This window comes from Symphodus melops, assembly GCF_947650265.1.
Source record: "Symphodus melops genome assembly, chromosome: 17".
Classification (NCBI taxonomy): domain Eukaryota; kingdom Metazoa; phylum Chordata; class Actinopteri; order Labriformes; family Labridae; genus Symphodus; species Symphodus melops.
Window position 1 is genome coordinate 19,363,815 of NC_136707.1, and position 21,071 is coordinate 19,384,885.

The window sequence follows — 21,071 nt, forward strand, 5'->3', positions numbered from 1 at the left end:
TACCTTTAGCCAGTCAAACGTCTCAAAGAGACGAGAGACTTTATGTGTTTGGGACGCTGCTCATAAATAAAAACTACATTAAATGAGTTTCCAAACATTTGAGCGCTATATTTAACTGTTGAAATTAGGATGTGAATTTAAAACACTTGTCCAGGTTTGAAACAGAGGGATTTTTTAAATTTAAAATACACCAATTTTTAAATTGATGCCGGTAAACGTTGGCACAGGGTCATGTTTACCTCTGCTACATTGCACTACATTTTCTTTTAACATTACCGTTTTCCCAGACCTCTCATCTCTCACCTGTACACAGCGGTATTAGAGGGATGTACAGCTGAAATCAGCATTAGTCTTTTTACTTATTCTCCCAGGAATGCATACCAGAACAAATGCAATTGTTGTCATAGACCCACAGTGGTTTATCTGAAGGTATGGCAGATACATTAAACATTTACATTTTCTGAAAAGATGTAATAGGTTCAGTAACAGAGGGACTGACCTAAAAACGTTAACAGAGACGATCTTTCAGTCTTAGCCTGACTGTCATGTGTGAAGCACGTTAAGTGACCGTGTTGCTAAAATGTACTATATAAATAAACATGTCTTGACAAACTGAACTCACACACTGCTTGTTCGAGCATTTTTATTTTCAAAATGTCTACAAATTCAGCACATGGTAAAAAGAAGTCACACTTTAAAAAGGAAATATTTCTGGATCTAAGAAACCAACGACCAGCATTACACATCGTCTCTGAGTTTAGCTTTTTGGGAGAAACTCACAGAAAACATTAAAAGAAACTCACATTTGAAAAAAAAAAAAAACTGTTTTGTTTTCAACATGCATGGCAGGTATTAAATTAGGCTACAATGCAGATGATTTTCATTTCTGGTGGGTCCATAAGGTCTGGAAAAGCTGAAATTCCATCTGATCTGATCTTGAGTCAGAGAACCTAAGAGATGGTATCAAGAGGCCTTCAGCAGGTCTATCTGGAGGAGTTAGAGCTGGAACGAGAGCGGTGACGTCTGCGCCCAGGAGACCTGGAGCGAGAGCGGCGACGTACTGGGGAGCGTCTCCTAGGTGAGCGGGATCTACAAGGACACAAAAATATTTAAAATGAGCTCCTCTGCTTTGAAACAAAGGAGGACACAGACTCGATCTAAGCCAAAGAACATTATCACAAGTTTATATGACAAAGGGCCATTGTGTGAAGATATCATGTCAAGATCACTGTACCTTCTCCTCATGCGTGGTGGTGTGCGACGCCACATTGGTGGTGGTGGTGGCATTCTGCGGGGGGGAGAGGGTCTACGAGGTGGAGGGCGGACTCGTTGAGGCAGCACGGCAGATGCAGTGATCTCCTGTCCGTCAATCTGACCTATCATCAACAAAGTCAGCACAGACAGCTCATCAACGAGGGTGCACAGTAATCTTGTGAGGTAAAGGCAGAGAAGAAAAATGCTCATGTACCTCCATCCATGTGTTTCAGAGCTTTCTCTGCCTCCTCAGGAGTTTCAAAATCCACGTAAGCGAAGCCCCTGGACAGGTGGTTATGGGACCTGTCCATTGGCATGTCAACCATTTTAATTTTTCCATAAGTGGAAAAGATCTCCTGGATGTGTTCCTGTGCAAAAAAAACAAATTGTGAAGGATGAACATGCGCACACAATGATCAAGTTGAATTATTCTTAATAATTCTTTGGCATATCCCTAAATAAGGTGGTTGAGGTGCAACATATCGAGTTTTAACTAAATCAAATTTGAATGCACCAATGTGTGCCTTTCCCGCCACACTTTCCAGAAGAATCACATCCCTTAATATTGATGTAAAATTAATATTAACATTAACGTGCTTTAAAAACCTATTAAACCACTAAATAGTTAAACAGGTTAAATAGTTCTGCTGTAAAAGACTAAAGAATTTCTCAGCTAACCTTGGTGACATTCCTCGTCAGACGTCCCAAGTGGACCTTAGTTGGCTTTGGACTTGGCGTTCTTTTTCTTCGTTCCTTATCGTCTCCCCTCTTCTGTGTTTTGGACCTGTCGAATCACAGACAAAAAAACACTTGTGATTCCTTTCATGACTTGGAAGCAGTGAAGAAAGATGACACCTCCAGGGTATAATGATTGTTAGCTGATGATTGGATAAAGTCACTTACGCTGAGCGGGAGCGGCGGCGGTTGTCATGGCGTCTACGGCTGGGGCTGGGAGAGCCTGAGGAGCTGGAGGAGGAAGATGAGCGGGAGCTTGAAGAACCAGAGCGGCTGGAACCAGATGAGCTTGACCCACTTGAGGATCCAGAGCTGGAACCAGAGCTGCTGCTTGAAGTTGAGCTAGATCTGGACCTAATTGTATCCAAAGGCAAGGTAGGAAAACACACATTAGCCACTGATTTAGTCTCTTCCAAACACTAATGATGACTTCAAAAGGTCACTTAGAAAGCAAACCTGCTGCTACTGCTCCCAGTAGAAGCACTGCGCCGTTTCTTTGCTTTGTCTCGTCCTCTCTCCTTGTCTCCGTCCTTGGTACTAGTCTTATCTTTGCCTCTATCCTTTGTTTTCTCCTCCTCCTTACGCTTCGTTGGTGATGGTGCCCTAATGTCAGGGGAAAATTCATTATAAAAGGAGATAAGACTGCAACCTGCTCTTTTTTTATAGTCGAGAGAGAGAGAGAGAGAAGAATTGATTCCTCGGGAAATTCAAGGCATCCAGTAGTAGGACACAAGATGTGACTTCCAATAAACAGTACACATTAATTAACACATTAAGCAGCCGCTGTCCCCCTCCTTAACATTTACAATGAACCTAAAACAAGATTTAGAAAGACCCCTATATGACTCAGAACTAATTACAAATTAAACCTGTGCAATTGAAAATAGACTACTACTTATGTGCAGGAAATGTTTAATGCTTTTGTACTGAGTTTATAGCTGTTATGTATTTTACTGAAGTTAGACACAATGAATCATATGTTTGATGATTAAACTTGTCATTAAAAACACCACAGTCGTTTCTCTGTCGGACAGAAACCCGCCGCCATTGATGTTCATTCAAACGGATCCTCAAAACAACGAGAGCAACAACTGTTTCGTTTTAAACGGTTACAAAACACGACACATCTATTGTTTATGCTAAAATGTAATCTTCAAATTAAACTGGCTCGATTAAAATAGGTTTTTAAAAAAACAATACTTACATTTCCTTCGAGCGCGACGATTGAGCTTCCACCACTCGCGGTCTAATAAAACGTCGCGCGGGGATGACGTCAAAGCGGAAATGACGTTTTCAGTTGAGAGCTACACAGCTTATTTTTTTTGTTTATGTTGGGACGGATTTAAATGGGAAATTGTGTGTGGCTTTATTAGATATTTGCAAGGAGGACATATTTAATGATGGCAGGAGAAATGATTTGACCTGATAGAACGCTCAGACTGAGGTAAATGTGAGCGCTTCACTTTATTACCGTGATATGCTAGCTAGCTGTTGTGTGCTATCTCTGCCAACATCTGTTAGATGGACGTGTCAGCACAGCTCTATTAATGTATTAAACCAGGATCAAATATAATATTTGATGATCAACTGTGTCCACCATCCATCAATGCGGGGCTAGAAGAGTTTATTTATGAAGTATAGAGCAGTTCAAAGTGCTTTAAAAAAAATAAAAAATAAAAACATTAACACCATTAAAAGACCTTACTGACTGAACATACATGAATAAGTCTGAAAGAAAGAAAAAATATTGATATTAATATAAAATACCAAAACTGAACAATCAAGCTTATATGCTGGTTAAAAAAAAGGAATCGGTTTGTTTTATTCTTTAACTGTATATTGTATGAATTAATTGTTTGATCGACATTGCTGAATACAAACATTGACTTTTGATTTTACATTTTTTTATATAAAGATGTTTGTTATACCAGAAATATTGATGGAATGTGATAGAAAGTTTGAATTGTGTTTTATTTTGTCACTAATGCTGGTGTTAGTGTAGTCCTGAATTACTGGTGTTTTGACATACTGTAAGAAGAAAGCAGTGAGAGATCCACAATTAATATTCTGTACATTTGACTTTGTTTCTGACTCTTCCAGAGGATCAATAGACCAGTTCGCACAGTTCCTCGTGAGTGACAGACCATGGGCCGGCTGGATGAAGCAGCCAAACAAAAAGTGGTGGAGCTACGGAAGGCTGGTCTCAGTTTTCGGAAGATAAAAGCTGTGTTAGAGCTGGAGAACATCAAGGTGTCCGCCCAGGCCATCTATCTGTACCTGAGGGAGTTTCATGGGAGACCACCAGGGAGGGTCAGACCACTGGAGGCTGGAAGCAGCACATCACAAGCACATGTGCATCCTCGCGCAGGTGCAGTGCAAGAAAGCTGGAATAATATTCATCTCCAAAACCTTTTGCGGGAGGCGACTCAGCATGCTGGCTTTGCAGCAGCTGCAAACTTTTCCAAACAGACTCCAACAAATCCAGCTGCTGGTGCAAAGCCATCAGGGTCTGGGGAGACAGGCAGCAGGTCAGAGCACCAACCAAGGAGAGATAAGGAGGAAAATGACATCCAGATTGTTAGTGTCACTTCTCTTGCACAGAACAACCAACAAAGAAGTCCCCAGTCCACTGTAACAAGGGCAAATACAGGCCCTGTGTCTTCCACACTAACCGCATCTGGAGCAGTCATGAGGAGAAGAGTCACTCCTTCTCCAGCCACCAATCCAATACTGGCAGCACGAAAGAGGATTTTAGATAAAGCACTGTCACAGAAGATGAAGGTAAACTGCTGGATTTGTGACTGAATGTTTCAAAAGCTGTGAAATATTTTTTTTACCATGTTCAGAAAGATTTAGGCTTGATCCGCTCAAATTGCTTTTCAACAGTCGTTCCACCAGATGGCATCATTGTTGAGGAAAGATCACTTAAGTGGCCAAGGTCTGAGTACTCCATCACAACAATCTGAAACATATGATCTAACCAATGAAAAGGTGAAAAAAGTGCTGCTAATAAAAATCATAAATCATATCAGCGTTTTGTGTGTGCCAATTCATGAATGCCAGTTCTTGTTACTTTGTTCTTGTTAAGTGATAAAGTCGAATGCTAAAACTTTATCAATGAGTGGCTGCTGCTTCTTACGACCTGTCAGCTGTACCTCAGGTCATTTGTTCCTACCTCCTTCTGGGAGCCTGACTAATTATCAACTTATTTTTATGTAAATTGGATTGCATTCTACCTGTCGTTTTTTACTTTAACATATTTTTCTGCTTCCCAGACTGTTATGGAAGATCAACCTGGAGGAGCCACTGCTCCCAGGCGTTTTCTCACACAGAGACCAGGTCCATCTTCCCGGTCCCTTCACCCTCTTCCTCGAGTCGGCATTCGTCTTCCGAATCGATCACCTTCACCTTTAACACCTTCTGCTCCTGGGGTTGCAGCCATTCGTCTGCAGACCCCTGGAGGTCAGGGCGTCACTCGAAGTGAGGGCAACCCAAGTCCCCATCAGGCGGTGCAAGACGCAGTAGGGAGAGGTGGTCTGCAGGATCAGATCAAAACTCTGGGCACTGAGGTGCATAGTTTGGGTCTTGCAGTGAAGATGCTGGTGGAGCAGCAGTGCCGCCTGGAGAGGGAGCAGGCGCAGCAGACACACATTCAGAAGCAGATCCTCAGCACTCTGCAGAGCTTTTCCTCCAAAATAGGACAATGTAGCAGTGTTCAACAGCCACAAAACAAAACCCCGTCACTCTGTGATTTGCCAGTTTCTGCATCTGCCTCCTTCAGCCAAGACACCTTTAACTTCAGTCAAGGCACGTACAGTCAGTGCAGCCAAAACCAGCCAAGCTTCAACTCTTTAGAGAGTTTAGAACATGCAGAGGCCTTTAAACTGCCTGGTCTGAGCCCGTCAAGTATGAATGGGTTTCCGACATGTAGCAATTCTGAGAACCTCCCGCTAACGCACACTCCTCCAACACAAACCTATGCTTACCCACAGCAGTCAAACAGTCAAAGCCACATTCCAACTTACACACAGTCCTATGGCTCTACATACACTCAGACTTTTAGAGGATCAGAGAGTAAAGCATCCGATTTTCCAAGCAGCTGTTCAGCCAGGACTCTCCAGGACTGCAGTGTGTCCACCCAGCTGATGATGAACTCTGAGCAGTCTTCCCAGGATCAACAGATCAATATAGTCAAAGTGGAAGGACCATAGATAGTGTTTGGAAAGTAAGGGCTTGGAGGTGCTTATTTTAAGTCTATTCAGATTTTTAATTTAATCAACCTCGTTTTTATAAAAAAAGAAAAGTATGCTGTAGCATTTCTTCAAATTAACTTATTTTCAAAATACATTTTAATATAATACAAACAGCAATACAGTTTGTAGACTGTCTGAAGATTGTCTTTACTTAAGGCGACAATAACATGAAAGAGCTTTTGTTTCTGCAGGTTTTCATTTTGTTAAACACTAACTGATCTCTTATTTTTGTATCATCTATTGATGGTTTCATACCTCTGTGCTAACTGATTAAACAAAAGTAATCTGAAGTCTTTTTCTTGTGTTTTAGTTCAAGGTGGTGTGTGAGAAGGTTTCCTTTAAAAACATGTCACACAAACAGTTTTAATGCTTTTATATTTGTACAGTTAAATCAAACCAGTGTTAATGACAAAACAGAACAGTTTTCATTAGGTTAAAATAAGGCTCACTGGTAATGTTACTCAGAGCCTGCTTATACCACAGAGTTCATGGGGTGACGGAGTGAGGGTTAAGCCCACAACCTGTGCCACATCCACTTCATGTTCTTTGACTCCGGGTGGAGGAGTAAAATGAAAGTGTTAGAGGGAGGTGAAGAAGAGGAACAGCTCCATCCTAGCCAAACTTTCCCCTGTACAAGCCCTTGCACCTGGAATGAAACGCAAAGAAAATCCCAAAGTTGTGTTCTCTTAAAAGGTCTTGGTTTGAGTCAACGGTTTGTTCAAACTTACCTGCAGAAAATGGTAGAAAAGCATCTTTCTTTCTGAAATGTCCTTCCTTATCTAGGAAATGGGCTGGGTTGAAATGATGAGGCATTTCCCATTCATGATGACAGCAGAACCAGCACAGGCGTTCCCCAGGAGACGGTGGAGAAGATGCTGAAAAATGCACTGTAGATGTATGAGAATTATGAATGCATCCATTAGTGTTAGTGTAATGATGACAGTATAAATAAAAATCAAGATGATGCCAATGTTAAAGCAAAACTTCATCCTGTGAAAAATATCAGCCCGTGTCACTTTTGTGGGGTATAAACAAAGTGGGGTGCCAACCTTTTTTCAATTTTCTCAGAGCTGTGCACCCAGGCAAGATTTCTCTAAGAAATACAAAAGCTGTTGCATCCACTTTTTGTTCTTGATGTTGAAGAACTTCAGTGAACTAAAATGTTCAAACCAGTCACCCTCAGCGGACTGAGCCAGAGTGGAAACATCCTGTAAATTAATTACCTTCTTGATGAAGAAGCCCTGGAAGGTGACATCTTGGAGGTGTCTAGTTATTGGGACAGTGTTGGCCATTCTCTGTATTTCATGGAGGACAGCATCAGTGTATGGAAGTTTCTTCCTGTCCCGTGTCTGCACCACATGTCTTCCTACTACCTGGTCCATCTCCTTCTGGACCTGGTCTTGTAATGAAAGGATGAGAAAATGAGCTGAAGACGAACTTTATTTTCAGCCCCAACCCAAGCTACAAGGGATGCATCAAGGATTCAGTGTTATCTACAGAATCAACATTTAGAAGTGCCTCCACATGAGAAAAACAAGAGGTCATGTCATAAGTGTAATGTTATAAATGTGTTTACCGTTATTTAAATCCGCATTACAAAGAACATAGATCAACACTTCTTGTGTAGCTCCTGCTGCATCTTGCAGGCCAGAAATGAATCTACCAAACCTCTTCACATCTGTGGATTCAGACTGTCCTGTAAACCTCTGATCAACTCTTTCATGTGTCTCCTATTATTATCCTCACAGGCTTTCCTACCCATTCCAAAGTCTCTCATGTTAGTCAGCACAAAACGCCTCATTTCTTTCCATGAGTCTCCATTGGCAAAAATAATTCCTGCAGAAGTCAAAATCATATGTTTTTCCTACTTTTTTTGTAAATGAGCTCGTTTCCTCAGGAAAAGATAAACTACAATTATTCAATCAGAAAAAGCAAAGATCTTTACCATGAGTTAAGTTCAGGTCATGGACAATTGGGAACACTCCTTTCTCTGAAAATCCATCACTGCTGACCAGAGCCTGCTTGAAAATTGAATGTGAACAATGGTCCGTATTTTTTGGAGAGCTGAAAATAAAGGCCATAAAATATCTCACATTACTTGAACAAAAATACACTATTAAATGGAAATTGTAGAAAATGTGTTCTAAACACACACGTAACCCTTTGCTTTTAACTTATTTAGTAATTAGGACAGAAACATTCAGTCCAACATGTCTTTATACACACCTCATACAGTGTGATGTGAGGTAACTTAGACAGCTGCAGCAAATTTCCAATAAGTGGCAGTGGCCTGTGTCCAGGAGGCTCCTTTGTCTGACTATCAAAGCTGGGAAAAAAACACATAAAAGACGAGCAGCAGCACTCCAACAGTGCCCAGCACCGTGGTTAAACTGGGACACTGCAGAAAAAGGTTTTCAATTACAGCTAATCTATCGTCTTTAAACGTGAAGAGAAGAAAAAAAGGTGACAAGAACCAATGTTTTTTCTTCCTTTATTTAAAAAATGTGCAAGAATTGGGTCGACAACGTGAGTCAGATCCAATTAATTCTCTCTCACTGCAGGCGAAGGAGTAAAACACAAGTGAAGAAAGAGGAGTTAATATGTGACCAAATATACAATCTGCTATCAAATGTTATCCATTACATCCATCTTGTTTTTTTCCATCTACCCTTATGTGACCCTTTCCTCTATGTTGCAGGTGGCCATGATTGGATTATTGGTCTCACCTGCATTAATCAGGTGCAGTGTGGCTGGAGCTGGAGGAGGCTACAAGACAGACGGGGAGCTGCTCGTGTTATAAATTGACAGCTTATTTAAGAGTCTTGTGGCTGTTTATTTTTGTTAGTGATTCTTTATTGTATAAATAAATCTTTGTTTTATTATAATTTCTAGTCTTTATTCTTTAAATGATCCCATTTGTTAATTATTATAAGTCGGGGAACTTAACGCCCCTGAACTTAAATGAACTGCGTTTATCCTTTGGCTTAATGTACAACTCGCTCTGTAAGAGGTTATTACAGTCATAAGAAACATGGACAAAGTCGTCTTTTAACTAAATGTAAACAATATGCTTATCATCATCATAACACATAGAAGAATATAGAAAGAAGAGAAGACACATGTTAGTTAATGTTTGAAACTAACTGAGACTGTGACAAGGTGACATACCTGGAACAGCTCAGATTATTTAGAAGGAGTTAGGGGTCTATAGAAAATCAGGATTAAAAGACTGCTTCTCATGGGTCCTTCAAACTAAGAGTGTTGATTATAGCATGTGTGCAGTTAGAGTGTATTTCTTTGTATATTTTAAACATCTTTTAGTCAGTAACACATGTTTGTGTTCAAACACAAGTGAGGAGAAAAGACACTCTCAAACCAAAGAGATAAGCATTTTTCTTTCACAGTGTGTTTTAGAATATATTACACTTTCTTAGTTATCTATTCACCCAAACTAAAACTCACAGAGTGTAGACACACAGTAAAGGGCTTAAGAAAGTGTACAGCTTTGTTTGCAGAAACTGAGTTTTTTTGGTTGAGGTAATGAATTTATTTACAGAGAAATACTTTCCTTTTTGTGTAGAATAAAAAAACCAATCATAGTGATTTGGAAATCTTTTCAATTTAATTTTACAATATGCAATCAATTCAAAGTCAGGTTAAGGTTATGACAAAAAGTGCAGAAGGACAGGAATCACACGGTTATTGAAGATATTTCTTATAAGAGACATTTCATGTGTTTTAATCGAGGCCAGAGGATTTTTAAATCAGCAGGGAAAATGTGTCACCCTGTAGTCAGGGACAAAAGTCTGAGCCACCCTTACTCTGTTCTCTTTCATTTATTTCCCCCCTGAATACCTAAGTTTGTGGGGGGGGGGGGGGGGGGGGGGGGGGGGGGGGGGGGGTTCATAAAATAAGAATACACTTGTGCACAAGAAGACTTTTAATGGACGATTTTTATGGGTGAATAACTTGATAAACAGCGGACGGTTGCATTTCTTTTCAATAATTTTTAAGAGCCTGTGATGCCATTTTCCCGAAAGGATAAAGACAGTGTTGGGCCAACAGAAAGCACAACAGAGAAACTCCCATTTGTCAAAAACAAGACAAAAGGAAGCAATGAAGTGGGAAAAAGCTCTTTTTACATCACTTTGACATCTTAACAGAGATGCTTCGTAGTAGACTAAAATAAAGCTTACAAATCCCTCTTAACTGTTATCCCTGACGTCCCATCTCACCACATAGGAGTGCATTGAGTGGCATGTTTTTGAAAATTTCAAATCCTATCTCAGCCTTCACCCCCCACTCTCTCCTCCCAACGTCTCTCTTCAGCTGTCCTACCTAATAAAGGCAACATTTGAATTCAAAGGCACTAAATTGTGAGATTAAAAAAAAAAAAAGCATTGCATACAATATATGCAAGTAATCTTTTTCAGACCCTGCTGATAGCACATAACTGGTGAGACGAAGGGGTGAGGGTGAAGCCCACAATCTGTGTCAGATCCAATTCATCCTCTTTCACTCCAGGGGGAGGAGTGAAACAAAAGTGTTGAAAGAGGGAAGTGAAGAAAAGGAACAGCTCCATCCTCGCCAAATTCTCTCCCGCACAAACCCTTGCGCCTGAAATGAAAGGAGAAATGTCCCATTTTCAAGAGAATCTCTCAGGTGTCTCATTTAAATACAACAATATCCCACTTACCTGCAGAAAATGGGAGGAAAGCGTCTCTCTTTTGAAAGTTTCCATCCTCATCGAGGAAGTGGGCTGGGTTGAAAGTGTAAGGTGTCTCCCATTCGCCTTCATCCAAAAGAGCAGAAGAAAGCAGAAACAGTGCTGGAGTTCCCTAAAATAAGTAGAAGACATAATGGAAACATTTTAAAGGATGAACCTTTTTTTAATGGTACCAAAATGACTTTGGAGTCTCGAACACACACGTCACAGCACTGCAGGACTGAGAGCTTCATGAGATCCTTAGTCCCCACAGCCACGAGGCTTCATAACACACAGACCAATGGTAGCAGCTCATGACTGGAGCTGTGAGTGGAACCTAACTGTCTGCCCTTTTCTCCTTTCTCTCCCTAACACCCTGGGGGTCGGTGCAATAATAAGAACTTTTTATGACTGCAATGACTTTTATCATGTAGAATTTCTGTGAATTTTATTTATGCAGTTTTAAATAAACATTGACTTTTTTTTCTGAATTTCCCCCAGGGGACGAATAAAGAATCCATCTATGCATCCATCCATCCATCGTCTGAATGTCCTTCTGTCCGTCAGTCAAAATATTACAATATCACTTAACTGATTCGGCAAATCATACATGTTTGTGTGAACACGACCTGTGAAGTGAAGTACCTTTTTTTACCTTCTTAATGAAGTAGCCCTGGAAGGTAACATCTCGCGTGGTGCGATGCAGAGTTGTTGGGACAACGTTTGTCATTCTCTGTATTTCATGGATAACAGCATCAGTGTATGGAAGGTTCTTCCTGTCCTCTACTCGGACCTGACGGCTTCCGACCACCCTGTTTATCTCTTCCTGGACTTGGTCTGGAAGATGAAAGTTAAGACAAAGATGATCAGCTTTGCCTAGGGAGTGAAAAAAGTGACATTATTTTACTGGTCGTCTGGATGCAACAAGTAAGAGTAACTCGTTACATTCGTGTAAGTAACAGCTCCAAACCTTAACAAATAACAGATGTTTGGTGATTAATAATTTTACTCTAAGACATGACATTTTCATCCAAAAAGCTTTCACTAATAGTTCTCAGATATTCAGTGTTGCTTTGGTAAATTACCTTGTATTTTAGGATACTTGGCCATGATCAGTAAGCCGTATCTAAGACTGGATGATGTAGTGTCTGTGCCAGCAGCAAACAGGTTGAGAACAGTCTCCAGTAGGTTGTCTTCTTGGTAGTGAGAATTCATATTCCCTGAGGCCTTACAAGAATTAAAACAATGACTCATGATATCCATGATATACAATCATTTGTTTAATTTGTCCAACATGATGGCCAAATAAGGATAATAGGCAGCTCCATATAAAGTACAAGACTGATACACTGAGTGACTTTGTCACCTTGTTAGCTATCTGACTCCTTAGGCTGATGATTAACAATCCACAGCTTGCCTGACTGGACTTGTGCTGGACTTGCTCTGGATCCCTGTTAAATCTGTTCTTTGACACAAATTAACTTGACCAGAGTTTGCCATCCGAGGTCACAATTGTTTAGAACCTCCCCCGTCACCTAATTTAAATTCTTACATTTTTGATGAATTTACCATAGATTTTGATACTTCTCTTTCATAATTATTTTTTTCATCTGATTGAAATGTTTTTCCTTTCAATACAGAGTTCGGCCACCTTTTTTTTTTTTTTTTTTTTTTTTACAATTACCAGTCTTAAAACATATATATTTCTTACCTCATGCTGAATTTTTCGGGACAGAAATGAATCCACCAAACCTCTGCACATGTGCGGATTAAGGCTTTCCTGTAAACCCTGGATCAACTCTTTTATGCATCTTCTATTGGTGAACGAATTCTCCAGCAGTTGCTTTCGCGCCCCAAGCCAACCAAAAAGCCTGGGAAAGAAGTTATATAACTGTTGGAAAAAAGAAAAACAACAAGAGTATAAAACCAACAATGATACATGACCTGTGTCATAGCTTTTCTGTCATCACAATCTCTCTTGTAACTAATGTCTTGTGTCCTGCCTGTCTGTATACTGCTACTGGATGCCTTGAATTTCCCTCGGGATCAATAAAGTATCTATCTATCTATCTATCTATCTATCTATCTATCTATCTATCTATCTATCTATCTATCTATCTATCTATCTATCTATCTATCTATCTATCTATCTATCTATCTATCTATCTATCTATCTATCTATCTATCTATCTATCTATCTATCTATCTATCTATCTATCTATCTATCTTCTTGTTCCTTCCAAGGCCATGGCTGTAGATTCAAAGTTCTCACCAGGACGCTCTTTCAATCACATGTTCTGGTGCATGTGGTGTAATGAGAAAGGCGCACTGTGAACAGTATACCTGGACTGAAGTGGATCCCATGAGCTGAGTGTTCTTCAGAGCTCGGTCTACCATAGATATGAATAGTGGGTCATCATATTCAAATCTGTTCCCATTCCAAAATAGAAGAGATGATGTTGGAGACAGCCTTGTTTACTAGCGGCGCTGTATCAAACGCTTTTCCTCAAAAAAGGAAAAAACTTAGTGTTATCTTTTTGAACTGTGTGGCCACAACTAATCACAGTTAGCACAACATGTTCATTATTATTGATTTTGTATTTGTAGTCATGACATTGTGCCAATAATAAGAAACCTTAATTGATTACCATTTTTCTCCCTGAATGTCTCAATCAGACTTCGGCTCTCTTCGATGATTTTCTCTTCCAATGCTTTTTTCCCCATTCCAAAATCTTTCATGTTAGCCATTGCAAGATTCCTCATTTCTTTCCAGTAATCTCCATTTGAAAATCCAATACCTGTAAATGATAACGGTTTAGGTCTTTCCTTTGAGTATCAAAGCAAAACATTGTAGGTGTATTTACATTAAGACAGATACAGATTTGTGTATATAATTATATCTGAGAAAATTCAAACATCAGACTTAGATGTATACTGTCAAAAAGGTTACATTGGGTTGAAAAAATGTAACAATCAAAAGTTTTGGTTTCTCACCATGTGTTAATTTCATGTCAACAACAATCGGGGAAACTTCTCGTTCTGAAAATGTATTGTTGTTCACAAGTGCTTGCTTGATTGTCTTGCGTCCAGCAAATACAACCATTTTTTGAGGCCCAAAACGAAAAGTGAATACTGGTCCGTATTTCTGGTACAGCTGAAAAAGTTAATAAATTAATGTTTTTAATTTGTTGTTTTTACGAAAGAAATATACACTACAATATACACACTGTAGATGTTCAAGACTTAAATATAAAAACTCCACATCTTCTGATAGTTAAGGATACGGATCATCTTTATTGATCTCCCAATGGGGGAAATTTGGGTGTCACAACAGCTCCAAAAAAACAGTAAAAACAGGGAATATAAACAGCATCAATAACAAAAAAGAACGGCTGTGTTCAGTCTCTTTCTGTCTCTCTCTGTGCTCCCACCTCCCCAGCAAACCACTGCATAGAAAAGTGCAATCATAAAATGTCTGTAACAGAGTCCTGCACGCTCCAAAGGACCTCAGTCGTCTCAGCAGATGCAATCGACTTTGACCCCTCTTGTACAGGGCGTTGGTGTTGTGTTCATTCAGTTCATTCAGTTATTTGCCCATTCCCTGTCTCCTTCTTCAGGGCCCCTCCCGTGACCTTTGCTGTGATCTGAGATGGTATTCAGGCCTTTCCATACTTCCCTTTCATTGTTCTGCTGCAATTTCTCTGGCTTTCCCCTCCTTGATTTTTTTCTTCAGCTCCTTCTGCACGCTCCTCAGCTCCTTTCTGTCTCCAGACCTAAAAACCCTTTTCTTCTCGTGCAGCAGGGTTTTCAGCTCAGCAGTCACTCAGGGTTTGTTGTTAGAGAAACGCCATACTTTATTCTCAACACAGAAGTTTATGTAGTCTGTGATGCAGTGGGTTAGGCTGTCGATGAGGGCTGCACAGCACATCCCAGTCAGTGGTGTAAAAACAGTCCTGCAGCGCCTCAGTGACCTCCTTCCTTACATACCTAGTTGTGGGGTGTTGTTTTTTCACCAAAGGTATGTAAATGGACTGCAGTCTCACCAGGCTGTGATCAGAGCGCCCCAGTGGGGGGAGGGGTGATGATCTGTATGCATCCTTGGTGTTTGCATACAGTAACTCCAAAGGTTTTTTCCCCCTGGTGTGGCAGTCAACATATTGAATATAGGTAGGGAGAGTGGCAGACAGGGAAGTATGATTAAAGTCTCCTGAGATGAAAATAAGAGACTGGAGGTGCAATATCTGTTGCTGAGACACCACGCTGTGGAGGAGTTCACAGGCTGCAGCAGCGTCAGCCGAGGGTGGGGGGCGTCAGCTCTTCCATCTTATTTGGGAGAGATCGTACATTCCCCATAATTCAAGAACGCATGGTTTACTTTGTACCATCTTTTCTTTTCCCGGCACTTCACCCCGGCTCTGCATCCCCGTCTCTTCCTCCGAAGCTCTGCGGGGATGCCCGGTCTAGCCGCTGGATGTGTTCGAGGCTCGCACAGCGCGATCAGCTGTTCGCGGGTGTAAACAATGGAGCTACGACTTAATGGGTCTCCGGAGACAGTTTTAAAAAAGACCACCGAGAATGGAAAAACAGCACCAAAATTCCCCCAAAAAATGCACGTCCATGTTTATTGTAAGGAGATGGAGTATCAAGTAAAATTACAAGTGAATAAAGTCAAAAAAATAACACAATAAACTTAAAAACAATAACAAGGGACATGGAGCTGCAAGCTGTCACCCAGAGCAGCGAAGTTATAGTTGATTTAATATCAGTCAAACGGTTTAATAAATATTTAATGAAAATAAATATTTTGTTACCTGACATAGCGTTGTGTGGGGTGATTTAGGATCCAGCAGCAACAAATTGCCAAACAGAGGCAGTGGCCAAGGGCCCGGAGGATCCTTTCTTTGAAAGTCAAAGCTGGAGAATAGCAGGTACAAAACAAGTAGGATCCCAAAAGTGCCCAGTAATGTTGTTGTACTGGGCCACTGAAGAAAAATGTTTTCCATTTTAGCAGAACTGTCACAATTTAAACTGAAAAGAAGAAGAAGACAAAATATAAAACTCCTCTTAGAAAGACTCAGTGAAGTACTCCTTCAATGGTGTGACTGTTTAGTGTCATCCAAAAACAAGGCTGCAGCTATTCCTCTAAGACACTCCTTAACACAGGTATTGTGAAATAGTTGTTTGGTTAATTTTTTTTTTTACAATTATTTCAAAAACATTGTGTCCATTCCTTTCATCCACTGAGAAAAAGGACATGGATACACAAATGGTCCCTGACAAAATCAACAAGAGTTATTTCTCAGGCACAACTTGTTTTTCTAAGGATAACAGAAAAACAAGTTGTGCCTGAGATCACATATTGAGTCTGCATGAGAACTCACGCCCCATCCTCCTTCCTGTGTCATCTTTAGGTGACCTTTAGGTTCTATGGCTTGGTTTCTAGTTAACTTTTGTTAACCATTTCCATGAGGAAACAGAGGGGAAGAGAACATCCTTTATTTTGAAATCCAGACTTTATTTTGAAATAGTACAGTATACACATTTTTAAATCTCATTGCATCAACAATGTGAAATATGTGAATTCGGACAGGCATCAACAAATGTTAGATTTTTATATGAATTCATGCTAGATGATTGAAATTTTTTTTTTCTTTATCCGCTCAATTTTATTTCAATAAGTAAAGATATGTGTGACCTGGTCAGTTTTAAAGAAGTTGTCCACCATGCTATTAATAACATCTGTGCTGTCTGCAAAGATTTTAAAATAAGATACAACTCAAATACTAAAGATACACTGACATTTGTCTTAAATTGTAGCTTTCATTAAATGACTAATCATAGCAGTCATTCTCATCATGTGATAACAGATTATTTACTTTAGGAGTCTGTCAGATCCTGCTGATAGCACACAGTTTATGAGGTAATGGACTCAGGGTCAAGCCCACAGCCATTGTCAGATCCAGTTCATCCTCTTTAACTCCAGATGGAGGAGTGAAGCGAAAATGTTGGAGGAGAGAGGTGAAGAAGAGGAACAGCTCCATCCTCGCCAAGCTTTCTCCCGCACAAGCTCTTGCTCCTGAAATCAAACAAGAAACGTCACATCATCAAGTAAATTTGAACCCTCAAATGTCTCTGTAATATATTCATCACAATTACCTGCAGAAAATGGTATAAAAGCATCTCTCTTTTTAAAACGTCCATCCTCATCTAAGAAATGTGCTGGGTTGAAAATGTTAGGTGTTTCCCATTCATGTTCATCGTGAAGAGCAGATGACAGCAGACACAGCACTGGAGTTCCCTAAACCATGTTGGAGATCATTCCATGTTTAATATTGTACAAGGTTTTCAAAAAAATTCAGTCAAAATTGTTCTTCATGTTCACTTTGCTGTTATAATAATTCATAACAACGCCTGTGAATTACTTTTATTCTGAACAGTTTTCTTACCTTCTTGATGAAGTAGTCCTGGAAGGTAACATTTCGTGTTGTGCGATGTAGAGTTATTGGAACAATGTTGGACATTCTCTGTATTTCATGGACAACAGCATCAGTGTATGGAAGGTTCTTCCTGTCCTCTACTCGGACCTGACGGCTTCCGACCACCCTGTTTATCTCTTCCTGAATTCGTTCTTTAAGATGAAGCACAAGCAAAATCTCACTGGTTTTGTTTTACAGCACCAGGTAAGGGACTTAATGACAAACAGTTAAGTGCAAAGACGGCCATACAGAGTGCTGGAAAGGACAAGTTTATCAAAAAAGTAACAATGATAACAAAGATTTTGAAAATAGTATCCAGGAAGAATCCCATGGCATTCATTTGGTCCACAAGAAAGCCAGCGCTAAAGTGTTAAAAACTGCAGGTACTTAACTGTCCACTCAAGGCTTGAAGTTCTTGAGTACACCTCATTAGAATCTTAACTATACATTTTAGCATCCCACTCTGACAAAAATGGTGAAGGACAATGGCAACTTCATAAATATGGGACATTCTGGTAATTGAACTTAAGCTTTCTGCCATGTTAGTGTTGTTGGTGTATTTCTTCGATGTATCCATGTATATATTGTATTTCTCTATTGAGTGTAATTTTATTCACTTATTAATAAAGACAATTGTTTCATATTTCAAAGTTTTTACTTTCCTTACCTTGTATTGTTGGATACTTGGCCATGATCAGTAAGCCATATCTAATACTGGATGACGTAGTGTCTGTGCCAGCAGCAAACAGGTTATTAACAGTCACCAGTAGGTTGTCTTCATGGTAGTGAGAATTCATATTCCCAGATTCCTTAAAAGCAAAAAAATATATACTTATCATAAAAACAATCACTTTTTAAATAGTCAGCTTATAAGATGCATGGTTTTAAACTTTAACTGTGACTAATAGACCAGCATAAATGTAGCCCTAGTCACTTTAGAAAATGTTAGTCTTTGAAATTTGTATCCATGCACTGCATGATTCTTGCAGAAGTTTGAGAACCACACAAATTGGTCACTATTTTAATTCTGTATAACCCCTGTTCACTTTAACGATATGCTTCTTCTGTCTTACAATTTGGCTTTTCAGTTTTGACCCACAAAACTAATAACAAACAATGGAAAGGCGCCACCAATGAAGCCAGCATTAATAATAAAAACAGCTTTACACTGATATGTTATCTTTTACAGGGCTTTGAGGTCTGCTGTTAAGGAGTGAAATTAACTGCATACTATCCCATTTTATTAATTTTTTTTTTTTGTTAGTTTTTTTGTTAGTTTTTGTTTAAAGATTTTTTCTTGGTACCTCGAGTTGGATCTTGCGGGCCAGAAAGGAATCCACTACACCCCTGCACATCTCTGGATTAAGGGTTTCTTCTAAATCCTTGATCAATGTTTTCATATGGCTCAGATTGACAAACACATTCTGCATCATTTGCTTTCGTATTCCCAGCCAGCTGAACAGCCTTGGAAAGAGGTTGTATAACTGTTGGGAAAAAAAGACATTTAACCGTCAAATGTATATCTGCAGCTTTAATTCATTTCATCAAAATCTCTAATCCTTTTCTCTGTTAATTCCTTTTCCTTGCACTTCCCCTTTGACATATTGGCAGACCATAGCATTCATTTTTATGTACACCAATTAACCTGATCCAAATGACGTTGAACTGTAGTAAATTGTCCTGCTATCAGGTCAAAGTGCTTACATCTCTCACCTGCTAGCATGACAATTAAAGCTGTCCATAAAATCTCCGGCTCCATTGTGCCCATTCTATACTCTTCAGCCTGTTTATGACTCCTGCTCTCAAGAACACTGTGTACTGTACCTGCATTGAGGGAGAGCCAATAAGTTTTGTATTTTGAGTAGCTCTTTCCACCATAGATGTGAACACTGGGTCATCATATTCAAATCTGTTTCCATACACAATAGAGCAGATGATGTTGGAGACAGAATTGTTTACAGGCTGGGCTGGGTCAAAGCCTTTACCTGAGAGAGAAAAGAGACTTAATCATTGCATTCATCTTAATTGATGTAGATTACGCCAATTAATAAAGTTTAGTTCACTATTGAGTTAAATATATTTCTTAAATTATATTCATTTACACATATAATACATTTTCAGCAAAAAAAACAAAGTATACCATTTTTTTCTTTGAATACATCAATCAGGCGTTGACTCTCTTCTATAATTTTGTCTTCACATGCTTTCTTTCCCATTCCAAAGTCTTTCATTTTTGTCAATGAAAATTGTCTCATTTCTTTCCACGAAGCTCCATTGGCAAATAAAACTCCTGAAAATGAAGTTTTCAAAAAAAAAATTCAAAGACCACTTTTTTTGTAGCAATCAAGAATTTTTAAACAGCAACAAAAAATATTTTTTCTTTTTACCCCTCACCATGTGTGAAGTTCAGATCATGTACGATTTGAGGAACTTCCCTCTCTGAAAATGCATCATGGTGAACAAGAGCCTGCTTGATTGTTTTGTGACCTGCCAGCACAACCATTTTTTGGGGCCCTAAGTGAAATGTAAATACCGGCCCATATTTCTTCGAAAGCTGAAATAAAAGCAACCTTTTTTGAAGAATTTATAAAAAGTCAGACAAACTTTTACTGAGAAATGATAAACCAAAAAGAAATGCTCACCTCAGTCAATGTCGTATGTCGTGATTTAGGATCCAGCATCAACCAATTGCCTATTACAGGAAGTGGCCAGGGCCCCGGAGGCTCCTTTTGACCATTGAAACTGGAAAAAAACACGTAAAAGACAAGCAGGACTCCAACAGCGCACAGCACAGTGGTTGTACCTGGGGACTGCAGAAAAAGGCTTTCCATACCAGCTACACTTCAGTGTTAAACTCAACGGAGTCAGGCAATATTGGTGTCTCCTACTCTAATGTTTAGTGTGGGTATTAGTTTGAAGTCCTCAGCTATCACAATGAGCTAATCTAGTTTTGTCCTGTGTGAAACAACAGAGCTGAAGGAGGGAGAAGGGTTCCTTTATAACGGTTTCTTTGAGGCACACCCTCCACCCTGCAATAGAGATAAGTCATCAAGTAAACTTTACAACTGTTTTTAAGGTTCAAGGTTCAAGGTTTTATTTATTGTCAATTCCAAAAAATGTATGAAATCGAAATTATGTTTCCCCTCTCCCGATGGTGCAGTGTAGATAAAACAGGTATGGTAAATAAAATAAAACAAGGTAAAATAAGATAAATAATATTTACATTAATAAAACCTAAATGTGCAAAAAGTACAAAGTTAAATAAAATGGAGTATAAAACAAGATTAGAAGAAAAGTGAAACTCTTGCAGGTGTGCAATAAATGTCCAGGGTTCTGTTTCAATGTTCAAACAGGAGGAGGTTCCAATGTTCAGTGTTCATGGGGGCAGAGGGGTGGGAAGGGAGGGAAGAGAGGGAAGAGAGGGGAGGGCGTTCAGCTTCCTGACAGCTTGGTGGAAGAAGCTGTTTCTCAGTCTGGTAGAGCCGGCCCGCAGTCTGCGGTACCGTCTCCCCGATGGCAGGAGGCTGAAGAGGCTGTGTGAATGGTGGGTGGGGTCACTCACAATGCGGGTTGCTTTGCGGGTGAGGCGTGTGCCGTAGAAGTCCAGAAGAGAGGGGAGCGGGACACTGATGATCCGTTCAGCCACCT

General features: G+C 39.8%; 3 protein-coding genes across 3 annotated transcripts; 1 reads left to right on the top strand and 2 right to left on the bottom strand.

Moving 5' to 3' along the window:
• Positions 1-625: 625 nt before the first annotated feature.
• rnps1 (RNA binding protein S1, serine-rich domain) lies at positions 626-3,277 on the bottom strand. Its single transcript, XM_079366062.1, has 7 exons — positions 3,194-3,277; positions 2,446-2,592; positions 2,158-2,343; positions 1,933-2,038; positions 1,469-1,622; positions 1,235-1,376; positions 626-1,089 (listed from the first exon to the last, which is right to left on the bottom strand). Coding segments are annotated over exons 1-7 (843 nt in total). The 5' UTR covers positions 3,196-3,277; the 3' UTR covers positions 626-983.
• Positions 3,278-3,324: 47 nt separating this feature from the next.
• On the top strand, positions 3,325-6,532 carry LOC306838095 (uncharacterized protein). The gene is made up of 4 exons (XM_079366061.1): positions 3,325-3,433; positions 4,090-4,770; positions 4,876-4,980; positions 5,265-6,532. The coding sequence occupies exons 2-4, from the start codon at positions 4,135-4,137 to the stop codon at positions 6,198-6,200; spliced, it is 1,677 nt and encodes a 558-aa protein (XP_079222187.1). The 5' UTR covers positions 3,325-3,433; positions 4,090-4,134; the 3' UTR covers positions 6,201-6,532.
• A 3,612-nt stretch (positions 6,533-10,144) lies between these two features.
• LOC306837705 (cytochrome P450 2K1-like) lies at positions 10,145-20,362 on the bottom strand. The gene is made up of 17 exons (XM_079365448.1): positions 20,066-20,362; positions 19,818-19,977; positions 19,564-19,713; positions 19,248-19,408; positions 18,728-18,907; positions 18,091-18,232; positions 17,394-17,575; positions 17,104-17,245; positions 16,839-17,023; positions 15,323-15,448; positions 13,291-13,419; positions 12,659-12,838; positions 12,033-12,174; positions 11,603-11,784; positions 10,939-11,080; positions 10,581-10,859; positions 10,145-10,451 (listed from the first exon to the last, which is right to left on the bottom strand). The coding sequence occupies exons 1-16, from the start codon at positions 20,252-20,254 to the stop codon at positions 10,672-10,674; spliced, it is 2,580 nt and encodes an 859-aa protein (XP_079221574.1). The 5' UTR covers positions 20,255-20,362; the 3' UTR covers positions 10,145-10,451; positions 10,581-10,671.
• Positions 20,363-21,071: the final 709 nt, after the last annotated feature.